The 23719-nt window shown below is 30.8% G+C and overlaps 1 protein-coding gene across 1 annotated transcript in view; it reads right to left on the reverse strand.

The window, feature by feature from the left end:
* The window catches only part of LOC118194088 (histone acetyltransferase KAT8-like), a 48172-nt gene that overhangs the window by 23993 nt on the left and 460 nt on the right, over positions 1-23719 (reverse strand). The window contains exons 2-6 of the mRNA XM_035365282.2: positions 20078-20155; positions 10767-10936; positions 7574-7627; positions 6067-6231; positions 1857-1946 (exon numbers count right to left, since the gene is read on the reverse strand). Of these exons, the coding sequence (XP_035221173.1) occupies positions 1857-1946; positions 6067-6231; positions 7574-7627; positions 10767-10936; positions 20078-20155 (557 nt within the window). The remainder of the gene's footprint in view (positions 1-1856; positions 1947-6066; positions 6232-7573; positions 7628-10766; positions 10937-20077; positions 20156-23719) is intronic.

Here is a 23719-nt window from a genome sequence, read left to right on the forward strand (position 1 = left end):
AATTTATTTAAACTTTTCACTTCTGCTGCCATCAGCATCAACCCAACAGCAGCCGAGAGGTAAATTTGCTGAATGCTGTTAGTTCAGAGGTTCAAATCCCACGAATGGGCTGGCTGCATGGGTGCTTCTGTGGTTTTAACATGTATATGAGCCAGTTTCCCTTAGAAAGTCCTTCACAAAGGCACCTCTCCCCTTAGACAAATAGCCCTTGAGGCTTTGCCATAAGCATATATATATATATATAAAACAATCAAACAAAGCCATCAGCATCATTTTGTGCTTCTGATCAACTTCATCTTCTGTAACTCTTCGCGAATTTTCATAATGGGAATACTAAGACCAGTTGTCTTTTAAAATATTTATTTTGAAACTTAACACAAATTTCCTTGGTTAAATAAAAAAGTAAATATAAGATCTAAATTACTCCACGGAAACAGCGCAAGAGAGGATGACCTTAACAAATTTTTTCTTGATCACTTTCTGGCCATTTCGACGGAGACTATGGTTCTTTCTCAAGCCACAAGACATATGAGAATGCATAGTTTTATCCTTCTACATTCTGAATCAATTTCCTAATTTCTGGATATGCCATTTATAACAAAAGGGAAAATGTATTCCATTCAGAAACAAATGCCATTTGAATTTGCATTTTATGAGACAGAACTTCCATTTTCAAAACATTTGCTAAGGAAAGTGATATTTAAGTTGTCATTCTGACATACATAAAAGAAAAATTTCTGTGATTATTTTTTATTTTGCAATTCATTCAGAAACATGGCTCTACTGATATTTTTTTTCAGCCGTTCTTTGACAAACACCTCGGAATAATCAACTACTATTTATTAACATTATTTAATATTTAATGATTTTTTTTTAATTCTTGTATTATCTTACTTTTATTTCAGCTTTGTTTACCAAGTTTTTTTGCTTCAAAAGTTTTTTTTTTTTTTTATTTGTGTCTTCTTGTTAAATTGCTTGCCACGATTGTTCAATTTTTCATTTTATATATTTTATCTCTTTCTTTCTTAATTGATTTTGCAGCAAACTGAATGACATTAATACTATTTATGAATTAAACATTCTTCAGTTTCTAACCTGTGTATATGTATGTGTGTGTTTTATATATATATATATATATTCAATAAAACCTTGATTAGTGCTAATTCAATGAATATGATCACCAGTGTGATTGAGTAAAATGAGTTTAATTCTGTTTCTTTTCAGCAAGGAAGTGATCAGTTAACATAATTTTTTTTTTTTTTTTTTACAATACAATTAAAAAAAAGTGTCATCAATCAGCAAGTGGTGACATTTGTCGACATAATACACATGCAATTTCATAGGTTTAAATAATCCAGAATATTTGATTTCATTATGTTAAGAGTTGTCTTCTAACATCCATGTGTTTAAAAATATCTGATAAAAATGTAAAGGCAGGCAGGAGGGACTGAAAAATGAGATTTTTGTTATAGAACGCAGATGTGGAAATGGCCTGTTGAGGTAGTATAAGGCACTGCTGTGTAGTAAATAAAAAAGTTCCATTGGCACAAACATCATCCTCCATGTGGATTTTGAACATTATTATATCACTACAAGAATACAGAGCTGGACAATATGCATTTTACTTATGGGGCTGCAGGTAGAAACAAAGCACTTGTTCAAAGCAGCTACTCTATTTCTGTCCGCAGCCTCATCAGTAAAATACATACTAGTGAATTCTGCATCCCTGTAGCAATATATAAAATGTACTGAAACAGCAAGAAGAAAAAACATTAAGTGCTAATGGTATATTAATCAACAAGCCAATTTTATGAAATGATAGAAAATACATATCAAAAGAACCAATTTCTACATACCTTGTGATCCTTTCCATCAACTTCATAAACAGATAATGTCCCTTTACAATAGATCTCCTTACCAGGTGGTTGACGAGCTATGCACTCTCCCTGAGTAAAAATTTCAAATTGAATAACATAAAATGCAATTTACAGTTGTAAAATTCTTCATAAAATAAAAAATGACAGAACAAACACCAATTAACATAATAATTTGAAAAGATTTTCATAATGGGATATCCAATTCCTTTCCTACATTGAAACTTCGGATACTAGTAGTATTTGAAATAGAATTTTACGGATAAATGTATTTACGTACAGTACAAATACTAATAAAAAAATCACATGACTAGATTTTAAACCATTAATAAAAATAATGTTTAATAAAAAATCTGATGTAAACACTACACAATTTCCTTGTATGGCCTATTAAATAATACACATTTGTTGTTGCAACAATATTGCTAGATATTTAAAACAATAAACTGATATTATGTAGTACGTTCCAAAAGTGAGTTTTATCATTCCCCCCTCACATGGATACTTAATTGCCAAAAAAATATACAATGACATCATGAATTATACATCTTATACTATTTTTAGGCACAGTTGCCCCCTGAGACATTTCTTCTAACATGCAAGCAGTTTGAAGAAACCTCTCTGGTAAAAATCTTGGCACCTATCGATGCCCTGTGATGAAAGGAATTATAGCACAGTCTGCTCTTGCTCAGCACTGTTTTGGAAGTGACATCCTAAGAATATGGCTTTCAATGTGGGGAACATGTGAAAATCTGATGGGGCAAGATCAAGGCTGTAGGCTGGGTGATCTAATCCCTCCTATCCGAAGAGACTAATCTGGTCTCGGGTGAGCCCTACTGATATTTATTAGCCACTTAATATGATTATTATAACAACAAAAAATATATATAGTGATTTTTATGAGTCCAGCTAATGTAATTTCACAGGTTCAACCAGTAATTAACAGCAGAGATGAAGAACTGCATTTAATGCTTAGTTCAAATAATAAATTATATTTGAAAGAAAAGTTAAAAGACCTTACCAAAAGGTAAAATATGTGCATGGAAGATATAAATATTTTATTTAGGGCAATGAAAACACATTCCTTTTAAGTCGCTAAATTTCCTGATTACATATGAATAACAAATATCTTATATTTTGACTAATAGCAACATATTTCTTTTAAATTACTGAGCTTGTCAAATACATTTAAAAGACAAACACTTTAAGCTTTGCTGAGTGGTAACAATTTCTCAAGAATCACTAAGTTTTCTGATTAAATTTTAAATATATAATAATAATATATTTAAAAATATATACTAATTATAATTTTAAAATATCTTAACACTTTATTACAAAATTATCTGACGCTTTAAAATACAACACTTTGCTTTTAAATGCCATGTGTTAATCAAAATGTCATTAAATTTGTACAGAATACAAAATAAATTAAAAAAATCGGAAATTCAAATTCAGGATTCAAGGCATACATGCTCTAGTGGAGGACTATTTGTGTTCCAAGTTTGGTAGCTCTAAGTGCTGCTGTTTCTCCACAATGCAACGAATATGCATACATATATAAAGGTTCTTCATTATTTAATAACACAGATGATAAAAGCTACAAGCATCATAATGTTTCTCTTATATGCAACAGTTTATGTTTTAAAATATATGGATGATAAAAAATCTCGAAATTATTTTCTATTTCTTAAACTATTATAAATACCAAAACTAAATGATAGCTGTGCATGATGGATTGAAGGTGCTACCCAGTGAGAAGGGGTATAACATGAATCATGACCACCATCCTGAATCCTCGGAAACACAGGTTGACTTTTGGATATCATTAATTAATATGGAGATAATGATTTATGAATTTGACGTAAACAGAAAATTATTCTTAATTTCAAGTATTATAGCAATAGTGAGCTAATAGACAGTTATTTTTTCATTTTAAATATTCTGATAGTTCAGTAATGAACTAAGATTCTAATTATTAATGTTACAAGAAGATCCATATCATGATATGATTTCAGCATCACCACAGTTTTAGTGCAGTCTGTGAATGATGGATTTAAATAACAACAATACTTCTGATTTTATTTATTAATTTCATGATTCACAAAGACAATAGCATTATCACAGTATAGAAGCCTCAATAGAAGCATGGAATTTTAATAAGACTTTTTGCCGGCCGAACACATGAAGCCATTTGTTAACATGAAATAACCATAAAATCGAATTTTAACTGACAACTGTTTTTAAGGATACTTATGCATAAAACACTGAAGATTCTTTAGAAAAGAACACACAACAGCTTTGTCTATTGCAGCTGTCTGACATCCACTATCAGAAACCTAATGCACTAATCCCATCTCGCAGAAATTTTTAATAACTTAACTATAATACTAGGCATAATATTGATCTTGTGGGGATGAAAGTCACATCAGCAACAGTACACATTTTCTCACCCTTAAAATGGACAATCTGAATTTAGTCCTGGTTGGTTAGGATTATATTGGATCATATGAAATTAAGAAATAAAAGGTATAAAAATGTATCTAATCAAATTGTTCCTCTTGAATAGCTTTCCAAAGTCCAAGGATGGTTGTATGTTAATGTTCGGACAATTAGCTTTTTAAAAGTCCAAAAGCACAAAAATCTATGGATGATACAGCAGGAGATTTAGGCAGCTATCACACATCCATTTGTTTCGGAAGAACAACTGTTTGGAACAATTTTTTCTGCTTTGTCCCAACAGCCAATCACCACAGATCGCTTTGGAGTTAAAAGAGGGAAAACTGCTTCTCCCATTACAAAGAAGCTGATAGCTGATTGGTTGAAAACGAACAACTTGCAATTTTTTTTGAAAAGGAAAAAAAACAATTGCACATCTTTCTTTCATTAGTAAAACAGGCAGAAAAATTGTCCAAAACAGTTGTTCACATGAAAAAAAATGTGTGTATGATATGGGCCTTAGTAGGGATATGAATGAAGGGTATGGCCTTTATATATGTTTGTTGCTCTATTTTTTTCCAGGAAATTAACAGTGTATTTTGACATATGGCTACTTGTTTTGTTTTGATGCAGTTCTACTGATTGATGGCATTATGGGTAAAGAGAAGGTATTTCATATTTGGAAATTGGGTATAAAGTATGTTCCTGATAATATGTGGAGTTGACCTTAACAGTTTTCTTCACTCTCTTAAATTTTTATTTGTCATTATATCAAAAACCAGCAACAATCATAAATCCCCTTGAAAAACATTCTTTAAATTCTTTGAACTATGTTCTAAGGTTTTGTCTTTCTTCTATTTGATGAAAATAAATGAATCTCTTTTATAGCAGTCATTTAAAGGTACTCAAGACATCTATTGTAACAAGATTTTTTCTTTTGTGTCAAAACAATTGTTTCTCATAAGAATTCTGCAGAGTGTTTTGCTTTTGGTGATATGTCATGGAGAAAGACAATGTACATTATGCTTTTTCGCCATTTTAAGATTAAAATCAACATTAATCACTTTGTTTACAGTTGACACTGAGCATTTTAATGACTATGGAATTGTCTTTTGACTTCGCAGATTTTCTTTTAACATTAAAGTTTTTAGCTTTGCAACATTTGAAACATTCCGTTTTTTCCTTAGATTAGTATTTTGAACAATTTTTCTGCTTGAAGCCAAACTTTGATGTTCCCCCCCTTTCTTATTGACAATACTATCTATTGTTGTTTTACATACCAAAAAATCATGGCTTTCACAGCATTTTTTAATAACTAAAATTCGAATAATTTTCTTCGGAGAGAGCACAAACATAGCTTTCTGTCCCTTGCTTCTTTAAAAGTGCCAATTTGCATGAAAACAAAATTGTCAAGTAGCAGATGATAATTTACACTTTCAGAAGTTAAGTTGTTGCAGTTAAGAAAAAATTTCCAAGCAGGCAATTTTTTTAAATAGCAAAGGAAATTTGCCTAAAACATGTGCGAGCATCTGCATATAAAAGTATGTCAATTTGATGTATAATTAAAGTCTTCATTTTACAATGACAACACTGATCAGAAATAAAAAGAGTGAGTTGCTTAAAATTATCAAGTTCTTAATCTATAACAGAAAGGGGGGAAAAAAAGAAAACATGGAAGTTTTTCTTTCTTATTTATATTTTTACTATTTTATTTACTTGCCAAGAAACTAAATAATGTATTATCAGCAAAAATTACCTGGTGATATCGGTAGGTTTTTACCAGTCTCATATACTTTAAACAATATTCACAAATCCAAAGTTTAGATTGCTTTCCATATTCTTCAGGATAAGGTGAGAAATACCAAGCGTCAATTTCAAACTTTCCAAATTGTATTTTATCCACATATTTCACTTTTGTAATCTGAAACAGAAATTTTTAATTACTTAAAGTAAATACTTAACAAATATAAGCATTTTGCAAACATGCATTTTCCCCACATTATGGGTATGGAATGCATGGCCTTTTCATATATATTCTTATTTTGTTCCTTTTTTCCCCAACTACTACACTACGATATAAATTCAGGCACACATGGTGTTGAATTTCTTGATATGAACATCTTACATTTGCTCTTGATGATTACACTAGATGATGAGATTAGTAAACCAGTGATAACTAAATGACATGCATTTTCTAACTTTCCAGTTCTGAATATAAGTAACATTGCTTGTTTTTGTCAAATTAACATTTGGCAACCTCTGCAGTCATATCTTTAAAAAAGTTAAAGAGAGGTTATTAGTGGAGTTAATTACCACTAGACTATGAGTAGCCAAAAAAAAAAAAAAAAAAAAAACCCAAAGTGGGTCCGCTTACCTATTTGCTTCGGAAGTGCACTGGGGGGGGGTGCCATGTTAAAATCTCTAGCTATGATTTTAATCTTGACTGGACTAGCTGAGATATACTAACAGCAGTTTCAAACCCTTTAAATGAGCCCATACTTCCAATTTTTTCCCCACCACAATTATAATATTCCTGAAAGAGAGCCATGGCAGAATTATTTTCAAAAATAATTTGTGCCACGTTGTCAGTTGCAGCTTAACATCTTTGTAGATTCCCCAGAAGAAATGAATGGCCAATTAGACCATCAGACTGCAATAAATTAACATCCATGCTGGATAAACTTAAGGTTTCAGCAGAGTGCTAGTCGGACTGTGCTAATGGCTGTCAAATATAATATTTGGAGTTTTAAGCTTCTGATGTTTAAAATGTGGCATTTTTAAAAACAAAAATCCTCATGTCTAATTTTTAGACACTGACATGAAAATTCTTCTTGGATGTTAATTTAATACATAAAGATAAGGATTTATTGACAACCTTAGACAAGGAACAGAATTTAGTTACCTTGAATATCCTGTTGCCAATTCAGATGCAAAAGAATGAATATTTCTGCAAAGGCCACACTTACGAAAACATTGTTTTACTCATACCTGCTAAAACTAATCACCACAATTTAAAAAACTACAGGTAGCGGAAAAGACCAACTAAATTCAAAAGAAATTAACATTATGAATATGGAACTGCAACTAAAAAAAACATACCTCTACAAACTGGAAATTCTGTGATACCTTGAACATGAAACAATATTTTATCTAACATAGAACAATATTTTAATTGCATTAATTTCACTTTTTAGAGCTAACTAAACTCAAAATATTTAAGTATAACAAAACAAGTCTATTAATAAACCAGAAAAATAACTTACAGCTTCATGCTCCTTTTCCAAAGCAGCAGTAGTTGGATCCATTTCTGCATAAGTCTAATTGGGAAGGATAAAATGAATGTAAATATAAATAAAAAGTAACTCAACATGAATAAACAATATATTGCTCTGAATTTAAGCCAGGCTTTTTATTTAGATTTTAAGACTTGTAATTAGGGTTTAAATCAATATGATATAATTTTCATAATTTTTTTCAATTCTAAAATCTTACTGTGGTTTAAATTAGAAACAAAATGGTAATTATATTTAGATGACTAGATCATTTTCAGTTACATCCCAAACTGTAACTTGAAAGGAGGCCACAACTCTAAGGAAAATAAATAATTTGAAATCCTTTCATTACCAGTGCATAAAAGTTAATTCTACATCTCTTAATTTTAATATGTCAAATATTTCTAACTCACATGATAAACAACATATTGCTTTAAAGAACAATAGAAAAACTTTAAGACAATAGGTTTTTTTTTTTTTTTTATCTGGTTGTAATTCTAGTATTCTAATTTAAAAATAAATGGCACTTTTTAATTTTATTGTATAATGTGATTACTGATCACAATATATGATGAGAGACAGCATCATCATCATTTACATTTACATCTATCTTCTTTTCCCTATGGTTTTCCATATTTCTGCTTTTTATTGATCACCAAGTACATCATTTCACATAACACTTTTCTGCAGTTTCTCAGCTGAGCTATACTGGTGGCAGAAAGCAAGTGTGGTAGAATTCCAAAATTTTTTAACTGTTTAATCCATGTTTATTTTTTGATTTAAACAAACAAGTTTTCCATCTTCAAATTTAGAAGAGCAAATTTAACATACTTTTTTTTTTTTTTTTACACTAATGTAAACTATACTTATAGATTTTGAAAAAGGAAGCATATTATTGTGCATTTTCTATGTCAGGGGTTGTGTTTTATAAGCAAACATAAAACATGAGTCTGCAAATTTTTTTAGATAATATTTTATTTACCTATATATTTTGATGTCTTTAGAAATTCATTATAAATGTGTGGTTAGCAAGTTCCAAGAATTTATCTGCCCATAATTTTTCAAACACTGAGGTTAAAAAAGAAAAGTGTTAAAAGAAAAATAAGTGATAGTGCAGCTGACAACATAAGAACTGGTTCAATGTTTACTTCGTGACTGTATTAGGATTCATTTATTGTTGATGTTTTAAAGTGATGTCTCAAGTATTGTGAAACATAATTTGATATGTCACCAGAAATGACAGCTAACTGATGTAACTAAGTATTTAAAATTGATTATATTTTATATGATTAAAAGAAAACTGCAAAATGGAGAAAATAAACTTGTTAAAGCTAATGAAAGTACCATAGCGAGAATTTATTATTAGAACTATGGATTATTGCTGGCATTTATTGCTAAAACAAACTTGTGCTTCATAAAGATGAATAAAAACTAGAATGTAAAAACTTTATTGCACATGATTATGAATAAAATGGTAGAAAGCTTGATAATATTGACAGATTATTCAAATGCAACAGAAAAAGTTGCATATGCTTATAAGTCAATCATAAATATGGTTTTGTTGGTCCTACTACAAAGATGAACATCTAAAACATAGATTTAGTATGAGGCTGAATGAAGAAGAGAGAAAAAAAAAAAAAAAAAAAAAAAAAAAAATATGGGACTTGGAATACTTGTGGTACTTAAGTATATTTAGAAAAGTTTATCTGGTGAAAAAACTGGCAAAAACAAATTCCTCTGATGTAATTATGATGGATTTTCAGTTTTTCTTCTTGGTTGCCCAGAAGTCACCAAGAAAATTACACTATTATGTACTTCTTTGCAAAAAACCACTTAAACTATTCAAAAAGGTAATGACCATTTTTTATAGCATGGGTTCAAATATACAATGTTCTTAAAAAAATTCATTAATCTTACAAAGCCTGAAATAAATGCAATCATTCCTGTAAGGCAGCACACAATTTGCAATACCGTTGTGAAACAATGAAATAATTATGCATATAATTTTTTATGCTCTTTTAAATATCTATTTTATTACTTTTCTTCTTATGTTTATATCTTTTTCTTTCTTTCAATTTCTTTTTTCCAATAAAATTTTCCACTAGGGTGACATTCAATTTTGCACAGCTCGACCTAGGATGGATCTCATTTTGGCGAAAGGTGGGTGGCACAGCTATTGAGGTGATTTGCAAGAATTTATGTCTCTTTCGACATTTCTATATGGTTATTATAATTTTCCCAGTAAACAGTACAGTACAAAATCCGTAATTTGGATGTCCATTATCCGGAATGATCTATAATCCGGACCTCAAAGCCACAAACTTATGCATGAGTGTTTGATGCGCGTGTAAACTACGCATGCGTGTCAAGCCAGTAAAGCGTTTACCCATGCACGCTTCCGATAGTGAAGTAAGTAACAGAGAACGTTATTGAAAACGAAAAAATTTTGATTGACAAGTTAGTCGGTATTCTCAAAACAGCAATTACAGGACTTTAACAGTGGAACTTTGTAATTGAACAAGAAATTATGTCTGTTTATAGAATTAAAGAGAAAGTATTAGCACAAAAAACGAAGCAACTTAAACAACTTACATTGATAGAAATGTTTACTAAAGTAAACAAATAAATATTAAGCTTTTTTTTTAAATTTTGATACCCTTTACATCATAATTGCTCTTTATTTCATAAATTACGGTTTCATATTTTTAATTGTATAATTTCTGCATGCCTTCTTACCAGATTTAAATTGATGATCTATAATCCGGAACCGCCGAAGTCCAGACGAGTTCGGATTACGGACTTTGTACTGTATTACATTTTTATCTACCCTCCTTGCAACAAAACAAGCTCCTTTACAATTTCAAAGTGACTATTAAATTTTTGTCTTTATGAATTAAATGCTTGTTTATTTTATGGAATGTGCAAACACGGCCTGAATAAGAAATTCTAGGATCATAGGTACATTCATGGTTCCTCTATGCTCAATTTCTTTTTTTGTGTGTGTGTGCTGGGGGGGGGGGACAGGATTATGAAGAATTTAAGAATGATATAGGGGCCCTAGATAAGGCTTCTGCACCTAGGCTGTAATCAGGTTTTGCAATCTAAGTTTGCTATTAAAAAAATAATTCCTGCAATAGTTTAATGGAAAGTAATCGTTTTTTATTACACATGAAATTTAAAATACCTTTTGAACATGATTAATTTCATCATGTTTTCTTTTCTGGTTTCGTGTAATTTTTCTGTCAGGTTGATCACCCCGATGGGAAGCATTATAACCAATTTTTCCATTATCTTTACCAGCTGAAGTTAAATCAAACCTGTCGCTTAACACCCATTCATCAAGCCTACGATTGCCTGCAATGTGAAATCATTACATCAAAATTCTAACAAAACAAAAGATAATATGCAACTATATTTATAGTAATATAACTTATCAACTTTTATTACTATATACATATATTTATATGTTTACACACAAGAATAAATAGTCTAAAAAAATAACAGTCAAGCTACAGATATCTTTACATACATCAGAGATGAAATTTTCAAGGTTCAGAACAAAATATATTACACAAAAAATTAAGACTCTTAACTCTCATTGTTAACATTTCCACCCATTTGTTGCAATTTGCAACCTATAAGTGTTTGGCTACAGCAACCTTACTAACATAAATGAGCAATTTAATTGAAAACTAGAAGAAGGAATAAATAAAATTAAATGTTTGATTATAAATGAAACAGATTTATTTAAATTTATTATTAAAATATTTTTAAGCCGGATAGAAGTTCAGAAAAATAAGGTACTGCCTTATTATTATGGACTTGTTATTTAAATGGCATCAAGATCATCATCAAGTTTTAATTTAGAAAAAGTGAAGAATTACATTACAATCATCTTTATTTCTTGCATCCGATTTGTGGCTGCCATATTTGTGAACTGTATTTCATATAACATCAAAAACAGTTTCTTGTACTTTGGGTAAAGGAATTTATTTGTGCAGATGATAAATTACTTTTAAATCCTTTAATTAATGTCAATTCCTCTACTTAACAATATACAGGGTGTCTCAGTAGCTTATTTCAGAACTTCTAGCAGGGGTAGGATGCACCCTGATGATTCGGAATCATAGCAATGTGGGGTTGGAAATGCTTTCCTGACATGCTGGTGTAAACTGAAACATCAGAAATTAAAAGATGCCAGGTAAGTTAATTTCCATTTTAATAATAAATTTACATGAAAAAAAGTAACATGAATCAAAGACAGTGTTTGAAGTTTCATCCACTGATGCACACCTCACATCTACGGTGCATAGAATTTCAAATATTCTGCAATATTCCACACATATCTAGAATTTCTATGGCAGCTACTGCAATTCGTGCAATCAGCTCCTTGGCATTGTCAATGTCATAAGCCAGTGTCTTCATAAGTCCCCCATTAAAAGAAATCAATACATGAGAAGTTTGGTGATCAAGCAACCCAATGCATAGGACAACAACTTCTGATCTACTATTGCCCAAATCAGATTTATCATGTAAGACTTGCGGCATGGCATGACTTGCTGCAGAAGGATCAAGTAGTTACAACCACTTAGATGAAAAGATAACAGGTAAGGTCTGATGAGGTGATCCCTCATAATGCTGGCTCAAGCATTAACTGAAAACAGATCCTGTGCTGCATGACGTCATGTTGCATGAGGGTTCTCTTATCACCCAGAGATGGGTGTTATGTGAATTGAATGTACCTTCCTTTGGATCTGTAGCACACTTTTCAAGATACCATCATTCAAAAGCACATGAGGACTGAAGTTGGTTGAAGTGCCTGAATACGCTGCATACGATACAGATGCATTTTGTTTTCTCTGAGAATCCTTCAGATGCTGAAATGGTAAACCCCGACTGCATGCCTACACTTTGTGTACTCAAATTTGGAGTCCCCTGTACTTCTTTGCTGCTTCCCTCCCAGACAGAAACCAAGTATTTTCTTCCATTTTTCTTTCTTCTTTTCTCTGTTTATAATGCCGAATGGTTTTATCAGAAACATACTGAAATTAAAGAAAGGCCTAATGTTCTAGGTGAATGTAACAGTGCAAACAGCTTCTCAGTGACATAAGTGAAAGGAGATAGCGCATGCTATGGAGAAATTGTTTTCTAACAAAATTTTGTTTGAATTTGGCAAAGCACATGAGGACTGGTTCAAAGTAGAAATGGCTCACATTTGCGCTCTTCGAGAAAGGAACAGTGTTTCAAAATAAGCTGTTACTTTTCTAGGATTCAACATAAAAATAATAATTTTGTTTTTACCAAATAATAATTTTATTTTTTTATAATTAACATGAAAATCAACATATAGAGATCAAAATCTAGCCCTTAATAACTGATTTCATTCTTTAGATGCAAAATAGATTATCAGTTACTTTTTTTTTTTTTTTTTCTGTTAAGGATGAGCTATTCAAGTCCGCTGATTTCACAGGAGATTTTCAAAAAAGATTTGAATTTTCAAAACCTGAATCTTAGCACTTTTTTTATTATCATCATTCAAATTGTTTGTACCCTAACCTTATAATTGCTAAAGATTTTTAACTTAATTTTGGAAGGATTAGTTTCATTGATTGGTTCACTAAGAAATGAATATGATTTCAATGGCATCTGAATCACCAAATTTACTGACGTTATGGCTTCACACTGCTTCTGCACAGCATCCAAGGAAATATTCCAGAATTTTTACTTAACCCTTTCCATAATTCTGGAAGTATATAACCTGTTAAAAATAGCTCCTGCATGTTTCTAACAACTTATGGCATGATGTATAAATGTTGCAATGCAAACGCGACTCCCACTGTGCAGTTGAATTTTGAACTGTTGAAGTCAACTGAAATTTGATTGTTGCTCAAATATGTTTATCAAAACATATTGAGAAAATAAAACTCAAAATTCAAGTAATTAATTATGCAATTCATATACTAAATTTAAATTTGCATCGGAAGTGTATTTAAAAAAATAATTCTTATACTTTTTAAAAATTAAATTAATATTTCAAATTTTACTTCATTTAAAATATTTTCTTTCTTTTTCATTCCTCTGAGTTTTATTTGAAGGATTCGAGAAATCTGATATTAAAAAAGTTTGAAAACCTTTGATGATAGCATTCAAATTTGAAGAAATTCAGGACTTGACCTATCTTTAGTTTTTTCCAATGCATATTTAAACACATTTATTATACTGCTGTGCAGAACTTTAAATACAACATCCTAACAACAATGAATGTAGGTTCATTTAAAAAATACTGCAAAAAGAAGCAACACTCCAAACTGAGGAATGTTAATGGAATGACCTTCCTTATCGACTTTATCATCAAAACATCACTTAGAACAAAACAACTAAGTTTCATGAGCTAAGTGTTACTGAACGGTACAATAGATGAGATGATTAGCTATGAAAAGGAAGTTTCACACTAATATTTTTGACCAAACACTAATATTTTTTTATACATGTTGATGCTATTGGTCAGATGCTATATTTCTAATATTATTCTAGAATTCACTTTGCTTCAAAGCATGGGAAAGATCTCTGAATTAATGATCCTATACTATTTTTAATGTAAGCTAAATAAGAAGGATGCCAAGTATAATTAAATATCTCAAATGTTACATATTAATTAAAGAATTCTCTGTCTGTTCATTATGAATGTAATTTTTCTATATTGCCATTTTTTTCCTCTTGTGCAGTTTTTCATAAGAAATACCATATCATTTGGTATAAGCTTATCTGATACTTGACCAACTGAATTTCATATCTGAAAATGCCACTCAAATATTGCAATCAAATTTGACAGATATGCTTCAACACATCCCATTAGATATCTTATATTGATTCTCAGTAACCCTTAATAGCTGGACGGGTTTTGTACATTTGTAAATTGTAGCTGAATATTTGAAATGAAAGCAAGTGCCTGATGTCTCTAAAGTATGGCATTTTGAAGTAATGGGTATTTGAAATGCATGTAGAAGATCAAACATTGTGTTTCAAAACTGAAAATTTAAATATTTTAATTGTAAAATTCCAATTTTATATTAAAATATGTAAATTTTCCATTAGAATTTTACAGTGCACTGCATGAAGCTTATAGTAATCAGGTAGAAAATCCTAATACAGTCAGTCTTCCATTGAAATACAATTTTCTTGGAAAATATCAGGCGTCAAAGATGACCGAAAGCCAAGACCAAAAATATCAACCGAGACAGAAAATGTGATATCTGTAATGGCCTAGAAAGGAAGAAGATTGTCGATTAACATGCAAAGAAATTAACTCGAGCTACTCTGATGTCACCAGCATCAGGTATACTGGGTCTTAAGATAATTCTTCTAGGAAAGAAAAAAGGCTTGTATCCAATGGGTTCCTTACCACTCGACACAAATTTATAAAAAATTAAGATTTGTTGATAAATGTGGAAGACTTTTGTTTCATATAATCTGATGAAAGGTAGCTTAGTAACTTTACAGTTAAAACTGCTGCCAATCTTGTGAAAAAATCCATCCTCCCCAAGATTCCAAACATTTTGACATATATAAACCCAGATGATGTAGATGATGATTTCTGCCTAAGACTACCATTGGAGTCATTGAGAAATATAGAGTTTCAGCTCAAAAAAGTGTGAGTGCTGCAAACTATTTATTGTAAGTGGCTTTAAAAATTTCTGAAAAATATGTACAAAATTGACTGATTTCCGTAACCATGGACATACAAAGGTTACCAATTATGAATGAGACGTTTATTCAAATTTATTCATCACAAAGTTTACAAAAATACACCAATTTCAAATACATCTCTAATTTTGAAAGAGCCCTTGTGGAGACTGCCTTTTTCTTCTCTGAAATAGGTTTCTTCATAAACTGCTAAAGCCATTCAGAGGGGAGGTGAAAGCAGTATCTTAAGAATAGCAAATCTTCCAAAACACTGAATCACAATTATTGTGAAGCAGGGAGACTAGAACAATTATAAGGAGAAAACACTTAAAATAAAATAACAGCTGACAGAAAAAAAAAAAAAAATTCTAAAGCTATTTTTGGTAAAATCCTAGTATACGGGTGCAGCCTTGGCACGATTTTGAAAATTATCGCCAACACCAAAAATGATCCAAAGAACATCAATATACTATACACTATATACTATGTGTGTATATACATAGTATATACTATGTATAACTATATAATCGAAACAGAAATTGTAAAGCTAACAAGTAATGAGACGTAAGACATATTTGGTCTTAAAAATTTTTTGCGCATAATGCTGCAAAAATATATGAAATAATAGGTAGAAACATTGCAGCGATCTTGCTAAAAAGTTGCCAGGAGCTGTAGCTCCATGAAGTAGTTCAATGCTGTATTACTAAAATATAAACAAAGAAGAAATTTAAAAAAAAAATATTAATCTGGAAAAAACTGGAAAAAAAACTGCTTACACGCGAAATAAAACTGTTAAAAATCAATGTTGGAAGACATGCGAATGCACGAAAAAACTAATCTGACCGTTGTGATAAGTTAACACACATAAAAATAGATTGACGGAAAAAAATATTAAAACATAAAATGTAAAAATTATAATGAAAACCATAAACTGCAAAATTACAAAAATACAATAATTACAAAGCGGAAAATGGTAAATTAACCCATTCGAACCCTCAACCAGGCTCTTCAAGGGAAAAATAATTGAGTGTCGAACTAGGCCAAATACCATTACGCGTTTCGCTGAAACAGACCACTGAAGCTCTTGTTTGATGAGTAAAATTTTTATAAAAAACATGAATTAACTCGAAAAAAATCTTTTTTGGAGCTTCAATTCTCTGTTCTTTTTTCCCGATGCGTCCGCAGAAAAACACATTAAGGTGTTAAAAAAGGTAAATGCAACTCCAAGCAATGCAAAATTAAAAAGAAAATAAAATAAATAGCAGTCTGCTATTAGTCAAAATTACAATAACGTATGGGCTGGTCCTGCATAACTTACAAAAGAAAAAAATTGGCTAATCTTTGGTATATGGTAACAGATAGTTTGGCGACATTTTGGTAAGGCGATAAAGGTTACTAGCTAGGACTTTAGCAGTGTACATGGATAAAGTCAAGAGTGTTCGCAATGCCATTTTTGTGCAGTTCTGGGAAGTTTCTTTAAGTGTAAATAGGTCAACGTGTACATGGATGGCGTGTATGTGTGCAATTCTTAAAAACGCGGCAAGCAGTTTGCGATTCTGCACTTTCTCCCAATTTCGCACCTAATCTTGGTCATGATTAAGCACTTTTGTTCCATAAAAGTTCTAGCATAAGCGTAATTCAACTAGCAGATTGTTGGAAAAAAAAAAGCCTTTACTTTGTGAAAACAAAATGGTGTCCAACACAAAACTAGCAGGTTGCTATAGCAGGGTTGGTCGCCAAATGTTAGCCAAAATATCGCCAAGTTACCATAATCCAAAGATTAACCAAAAATTTTTATAAAGATAATGGTACTGTAATCAAATTAATATGCAATTAAACTTGCAAGAAAACAAACGCCGTTGGGTCTTATTAGGACCAAAAAATCATAAGAAACACATAAAACAAAAGAAACTAAAAAACTGACCTGGGTGGTGCCGTCCTCTGTATCGTGCAACAGATTTGAAAAGGGTGCAAATCCCCTCTGTGTCCTACCAACCTTCCTTCTCATCGTGTGACATAGGTGGGTGAAACAATCTAATCTGTATAGGCCAATGGGCAGAGATTGTAGTTTTGGCGGGAACTCTTATCCGCCCCTTTTCTAAAGAGGGTGTGAGAGATGCGAAAAGACATGGAAAGAACTCAAAATGGCGTCAGTCAAGTTGTTAGAAGAACAAAAATGCTTCAAAAAAGTGAAAATGGCTAATTCAGATAAGATTACTTATTTTGGCCACAAAAGAAAGAGTAAAATGGAAAAAGTCATTTGTTAATAAAAGTCGTCATTCTTCAAGCTAGAGGGCGGTCAAGCTACTATGAAAAATGAAAAGGCCCGATTTGTTAATAAAAGTAGAATTTGGCCATCTCAGTAATTCAAAACTATTAAAACAATAGTATTAAAGTATAGTGCCAAAATCTTTGGAGGAAAGAAACTGTAGTGACGAGAATAATCTGTACATTTATACAATTTTTACATTAGATTATCTGAATCAGCCATCCACTTTATACCGTCCCATTGGGCTTTAAGTATAAAATTCCATTATCCAAAACAAATTATCTAAAAATTGGTAAGGCTAATGCCAGCTTTTTTTTATAGTATTTTTAATTATTTTATGAGGAATTTGGTTATTTTTCAAAATTGTGATGAAGTAAAGTATTTCTTCTTGTAAGTGTTCTGTAGTGTTACATATTCTTTTTATTCTAAGAAGCTGTGAAAAAATTGTGTTAATGATGATTCTTGTGGAAATATTAGAATTCCAGTTGGTTAACTTTAGTGTAGAAAAAGTGAATTCTCTCCTCTTGTCGTAAACTTTAATAAAATTGTAATCAATAATATTTAAGTCAAGGTATGCTACATTACTTTCCACCGTATTTGTACTATTTAGTTTTAAGCAAGTTGGGTAGATATTAGCAGCTTCTATTTTGTTATGGTTGTTAAAGGCAATGATATCATCAATGTAACGATAGATGTGTTGGTAGAATTTATGTTCTTCTTTACTTAGTGAACGGACAAAGGTGTTAATAAAAGGTGTTTCTTTTGTGAAAAGGAATAATTCACACACAGCACTTGAAAAATTACCTCCCATTGGGATTCCTTGAATTTGTTTAAAGATGCTATTGTTAAGGAGAATAAAATTATTGAAAAGCACGCTCGAAAGAAAAAGTTGCCATTTTTCGGTATCAATTATTGTCGAAATCTGTGGAATTATATCTGGTAGAGCAAGTAAGCTGGTATAGATTTTTTCAAGTGATAAGGTAGTATATAGGTTCTCGAAATCGTAGCATTGTATTTAGTCTATTTTAAGTGAATTAATTGTCTTAATCACTAGCTCGTTACTTGAAATCATCCAGTTGCAATGCAGATCCTTAAAATCATAGTTATTAATTAAGTCACGTATTAAACGAAGTTTTTTTGCAAAAAGATAATCTATTTCTTTAAGATAACTTCTGGTACTATTGGCTATGAACCTGAATGTAATAGGAGACTTATGAAATTTTGGAAGCGCATAGAGATTTGCAAATCTGTTATTATAGTTCCGGGGATGTATCTTGAGTCTTTTATGTAGTGCGTTAAATTTATTGATAAGAATTTTGGTGCTGGTAATTTTTTGGTAAGTGCAATTACTATTTAGTTCTTTGTGCAGTAGGTCGAAGTAAAACTTTTTTCAAATAACACTAAAATTGTTGCTAGCTTTGTCAATTTTTGTAATGATAAAATTATCTTGTTGTTTTTTAATAAGATTATAGTTGCTTCTTATTGTGTAAAGAGTTAAAAGGTGTCTTGAAAAGTAAATGTTGAAATTCTTTAATCAGTGCAGCTTCCATTCAAGAAAAAAAGTAGTAGGTAAATTGGATTTATTACTAACTAAGATGATAAATTTATCAAGATCTTGATTGAATTGTTTGAGGCAAAAGTGTTTATTGATACTGAAAGTAGGACGAAATTTGGTTCCAAGTTGTAAAAGGGCTCGCAATTCTAAGTCTTCAATGATGTTAAGATCTCCGGTTATAACATGTTGGTGGAAAGGATCGACATATTTATGGTAAAGAGGTAGTTGGCAATTACATATGCTATTTTCTTGTACCTCGTGGTGGTTGATAACGAATTGACCTAAGGTCTTTTCAAATTTAAAGCAGGGCTCAATTTGTAGTAGTTTTTCAGGAAGCAAGTGTTGATATTTTTTTAAAATGCTAGGTATTTTTAGTTGATCGTAAGAAGGGTGTTTGAATTGTACAGTACAAAACAGTTTTTTGTGAAAAAAATTGCTATTTTTTAGTTTAAAATTGCAATGATAAGTCAATAATTAAGTCTTTAACTATTTGTAAACATTGAAAATGTTGATCCATTACTTTAATCAGATTCCATAAAGTAGTATTGCTTTAAAGATTGGTTTCACCATGGACACTTTGAAATCAATTGAATTATTACATCCATAAAGAAATTTAAGAAATTAAATTACTAACTGACAAAGAAGAGTGTCATTGCATGATTTCTGTTTTAAAATACAACTGACTCATTTCTTGTACACTCAAGAAACCTTATGCTGCATTGTAGCCATCTCACTCACAACTGACGATGAAATGATATATATATATATTAACACATTAGTACACATTTTTAAACCCTAGTGATAAAAAAGTAACTAAAATTCTACGTAGCTTAGCCTAAAAAAAGCTCCAAAATTATTCATTCAATTAAAAAGTCAGCAAACATAATATTTCTCATAAAAAAAGGTACCTCATAAATAAATCTAGAAATTCTAAAGAAATAATTAAGTTATATTTAAAAATCATTATTTATAAAAAATAGTTACTCACAACCAAGATAATGTACATAATATTCATATCTGTCACCACCTTGTTCACTAGCTCTTATTTGTATTACCTCAGCAGAATCTGAAAAACAGAAATTATAACTAGTTTATTAACAGTTTTTTTTTTTTTTTTTTTCCTCCTGAAAGAACTTCTTGAAATCTATTAATTATTTAATTTTGTACAGATGATCCTGAATAGAGGAGATGATTATTTAAAAATGTTGTATCAACACAGAATATTATTAAGTGCTCCGTTCTCTCCTTATTTTAATACCAGAAACATTATATCAGTCTATTAATAAATATAAATTTTACAATTCCGTAATTTTAATTATTAACAGAATTGCAAATTCTTAAAATACAAAAAATATGATACAGTAAGACAGACAAAATCTAATAATATATAATAATATATAAAAAAGGTTTTTGAATAATTATCTAGAAAATACTGATCATATTAACAAAATAAAAAAACTTTTTTTTCAAAAAAAATTACACAATTAAAAAAAAAAATCTGAAAGGTTTCAGATTTTAAATTATGTCCAAAGGGGCTTTTTTTAACATTTTGTGTGTTACCTTTATTTATTAAATATCATGTTCTTTACGCTTAAACCATAAATTTCAGTTCAATAGCAATGTCGCAAAATACTTTTAAAATGAGCCTATCTTTAGAATTTCCGATACACAGTTCCGTGCACAAGAGATTAAAAGGTTTCCCCTCCCCCCATAGATTGTTGCCATTGCTCGCTTTCAAATCGTTGTGTTTTTTAAGTAAAAATTCGTTAAAGTTTTACAAAATATGAGATCGATAATAAAACAAATTCCAAATTTCAAATTTGGGCTTCCACATGTCCATATTCACAGTATAAATTCGATGGCTCTATAAAACGTTTTATAGAGCCATCGAATCACAATTTATCACAATGCGAGAAATATACATGCATTTATGCAGATTTTTCATTATTTAATTTCTTCAAATATAATGCAGGACTCTAACATTTGGTGGCAACAGTTTGAAAAGTGAAATGGACATTTATAGTGATTCAATGCAAAAATCGCAAAACGAAAACAATAGTCCTTCAGTGACAAAGCCCCTTTGGAATAAAAAACATCACTCTCTGTATGACTTTTTAGATATTTTTTAATGATTTCACAATAGAATTGAAACAGAGAAGATTTTCGTTCCAGTACTCTATTTGATAAAGGTTTGAAAAGGAAGATATGTGGAAGGCCGTCATGTTTATTTACATTTCACCTCTCTTTCCTCTGCTTAGGATATTTTTCTATGGTAAATCACACTCACATATCCATTCAGTATTCAATGACATTTCATGTTACAGAGTTATATTGTCATTTCTTTTGAAAAAAATACTAAATATTTTTCAAGTTTTAACATTATTGCAATTTATTAAAAAATAAAAATTTGCATTATCAACATATAAAATCAACATGATATTTGAATTTAAAAATATCTGAACTGTATTGCTATCTAGTAGCAGCAATTCCTACATGCGCTGTGTGATGTACATACTTGTCCCACCTTTAAATTTCAATTTCTATTAGAAAAATAAACTTTCACATAAAAATATTCATTCTAACACCAAAAGTTGTTGTTCAGACAATTTAAATTGCATTAGAAATTAAGAGAGAGAGAGAGAGAGAGAGAGAGAGAAAAAAACAACTGCTCCAAAATTAGACTTGCAAAGAATTTTTATTTCACATTATTTCCATGAATGAATACAAGTGCTGCCAATTGTTATACATTTAGAGAAGTAAAAGGTGTAATTGCATGTATTTTAAATGGAATCTTTTATCTGGCAGATAAAAACTGATAAAAAAGCGTCCCACCGCCCGTCGAAGGGTTAAGGAACAACACAATCTACTATATTAACTGACATTTTTTGAATCAGTACAATTTTAGTCTATATTAACTGAAATTTTTGGAAGTATAATTTTAGCCTAGCTTAATGGGGTCCGCTATATATGATTGGCTATGTAGCATAGCAACGAGATGTTCCATTAAATTTTGCCTTGCTTCTATCGTGCACTGAGACATTTAAGCCTGAATTGGGCCAATATTTGGAATATGGTAACAGGTAGTTTGGCGACATTTTGGTAAGGCAATAAAGGTTACTAGCTAGGACTTTAGCAGCGTACATGGATAATGTCAAGAGTGTGCAAAATACCACTTTTGTGCAATTCTGGGATGTTTTTTTAAGTGAAAATAGGTCGACGTGTACATGGATGATACCGTGTATGTACAATTCTTAAAAACATGGCAAGCAGTGCGTGATTCTGCACTTTCTCCCAATTTCGCACCTAATCTTTGTCATGATTAAGCACTTTTGTTTCATAAAAGTTTTAGCATAAGCGTAATTCAGCTAGCAGATTGTCGGAAAAAAATGTTGAGTTAAAAAAAAAAAAAATGCCTTTACTTCGTGAAAACAAAATGGCGTCCAAAAAAAAAACTAGCAGGTTGCTGTAGCAGGGTTGGTCGCCAAATTTTTGCCAAGAAATCGCCAAGTTACCATAATACAAAGATTAACCCTGAATTGTATTAATTTAGTTATTTAATATACTTACGTCTAACTCTTGCACATGCTTAACTTTCTGAAGCCGGCTGGTACAGCAGTTGTACCAGGAAACTGACTTTCTTTAACGCCGGCTGTGGTACAACTGTCGCACCAGCCATTCCCTCTCTATTTTAGAGAATCACCTATCTCTAGATCTCTGGGTGGTCCATTGTCGATGCTCAGAATAGCCGCTGGCTATGAATTATTTCCCTCTTCTTATCAGTTTGGCTACATTTTGGCAAAAACCTCAGGTTTCATCTCGTGCCAATATACTTGAAAATCAAACAGAGGCCATCTCTAATTTTTTTAGTACTGACGTTTGCTATGATTAAAACGTCAACGATTCTGCATGCTGTTCATGTTTATCAGATTTAATGCTTTTTAATCATAGCAAATAAGAATAGATTAATTTTTTAGATTTAATGCCATTCTAGAAAATAGTGAAATTTAGTGATTTGGTGAATTTTCAAATTGCAGTGGATATCGTTACCTAGATAACTATTATGCAAATGTTGCAGGAGTTTGGCGATTTCTACTAAAGCGGTTGTGATAATTCGTGAGTAACAAAAACTTGAATAGGCCATTTATTGTTCAAAAGCATGATGTGAAAGTAATTCTTATTTTGAATGTTTTCGTGTAAGTTTTCTGCTAGTACATTTCTACGACTCTTCAAATAAAAATAAATAATACAAAATAAATTAACAACTCATCTTGAAATACTTGCATAACAGAATTTTTTACATAGTTCTTTTAAAAATATAATTCATAGGCCCAACTTTTTGAAAAAGCAAAAAGTGAAATAACATACTGAAGAAAACTACACACACCCGGATCTAGACTTTTCATCTGCAATAATTGCCAATTATCAATGAGTCATTAGAAGTTTTACAGCAGAATTTCGGTAAATCAAAAGAAAAAAACTCATGAAATAACGAAGCCCTTTACACATAAACTGAATTCTTTTTTGGCTTCCTTCAGTTTCGGCTTACCGAAGTTTGATTGAATTATGTTAACTACACCCAGTGAATTAGTATCACCAAGTTTTGATTTTTAACACACAGTTCCTGTTGTAG

The sequence above is a fragment of the Stegodyphus dumicola genome, chromosome 6 (genome assembly GCF_044657685.1).
Source record: "Stegodyphus dumicola isolate Sdum_Otavi_A_Nest chromosome 6, ASM4465768v1".
NCBI classification, from domain to species: Eukaryota; Metazoa; Arthropoda; class Arachnida; order Araneae; family Eresidae; genus Stegodyphus; species Stegodyphus dumicola.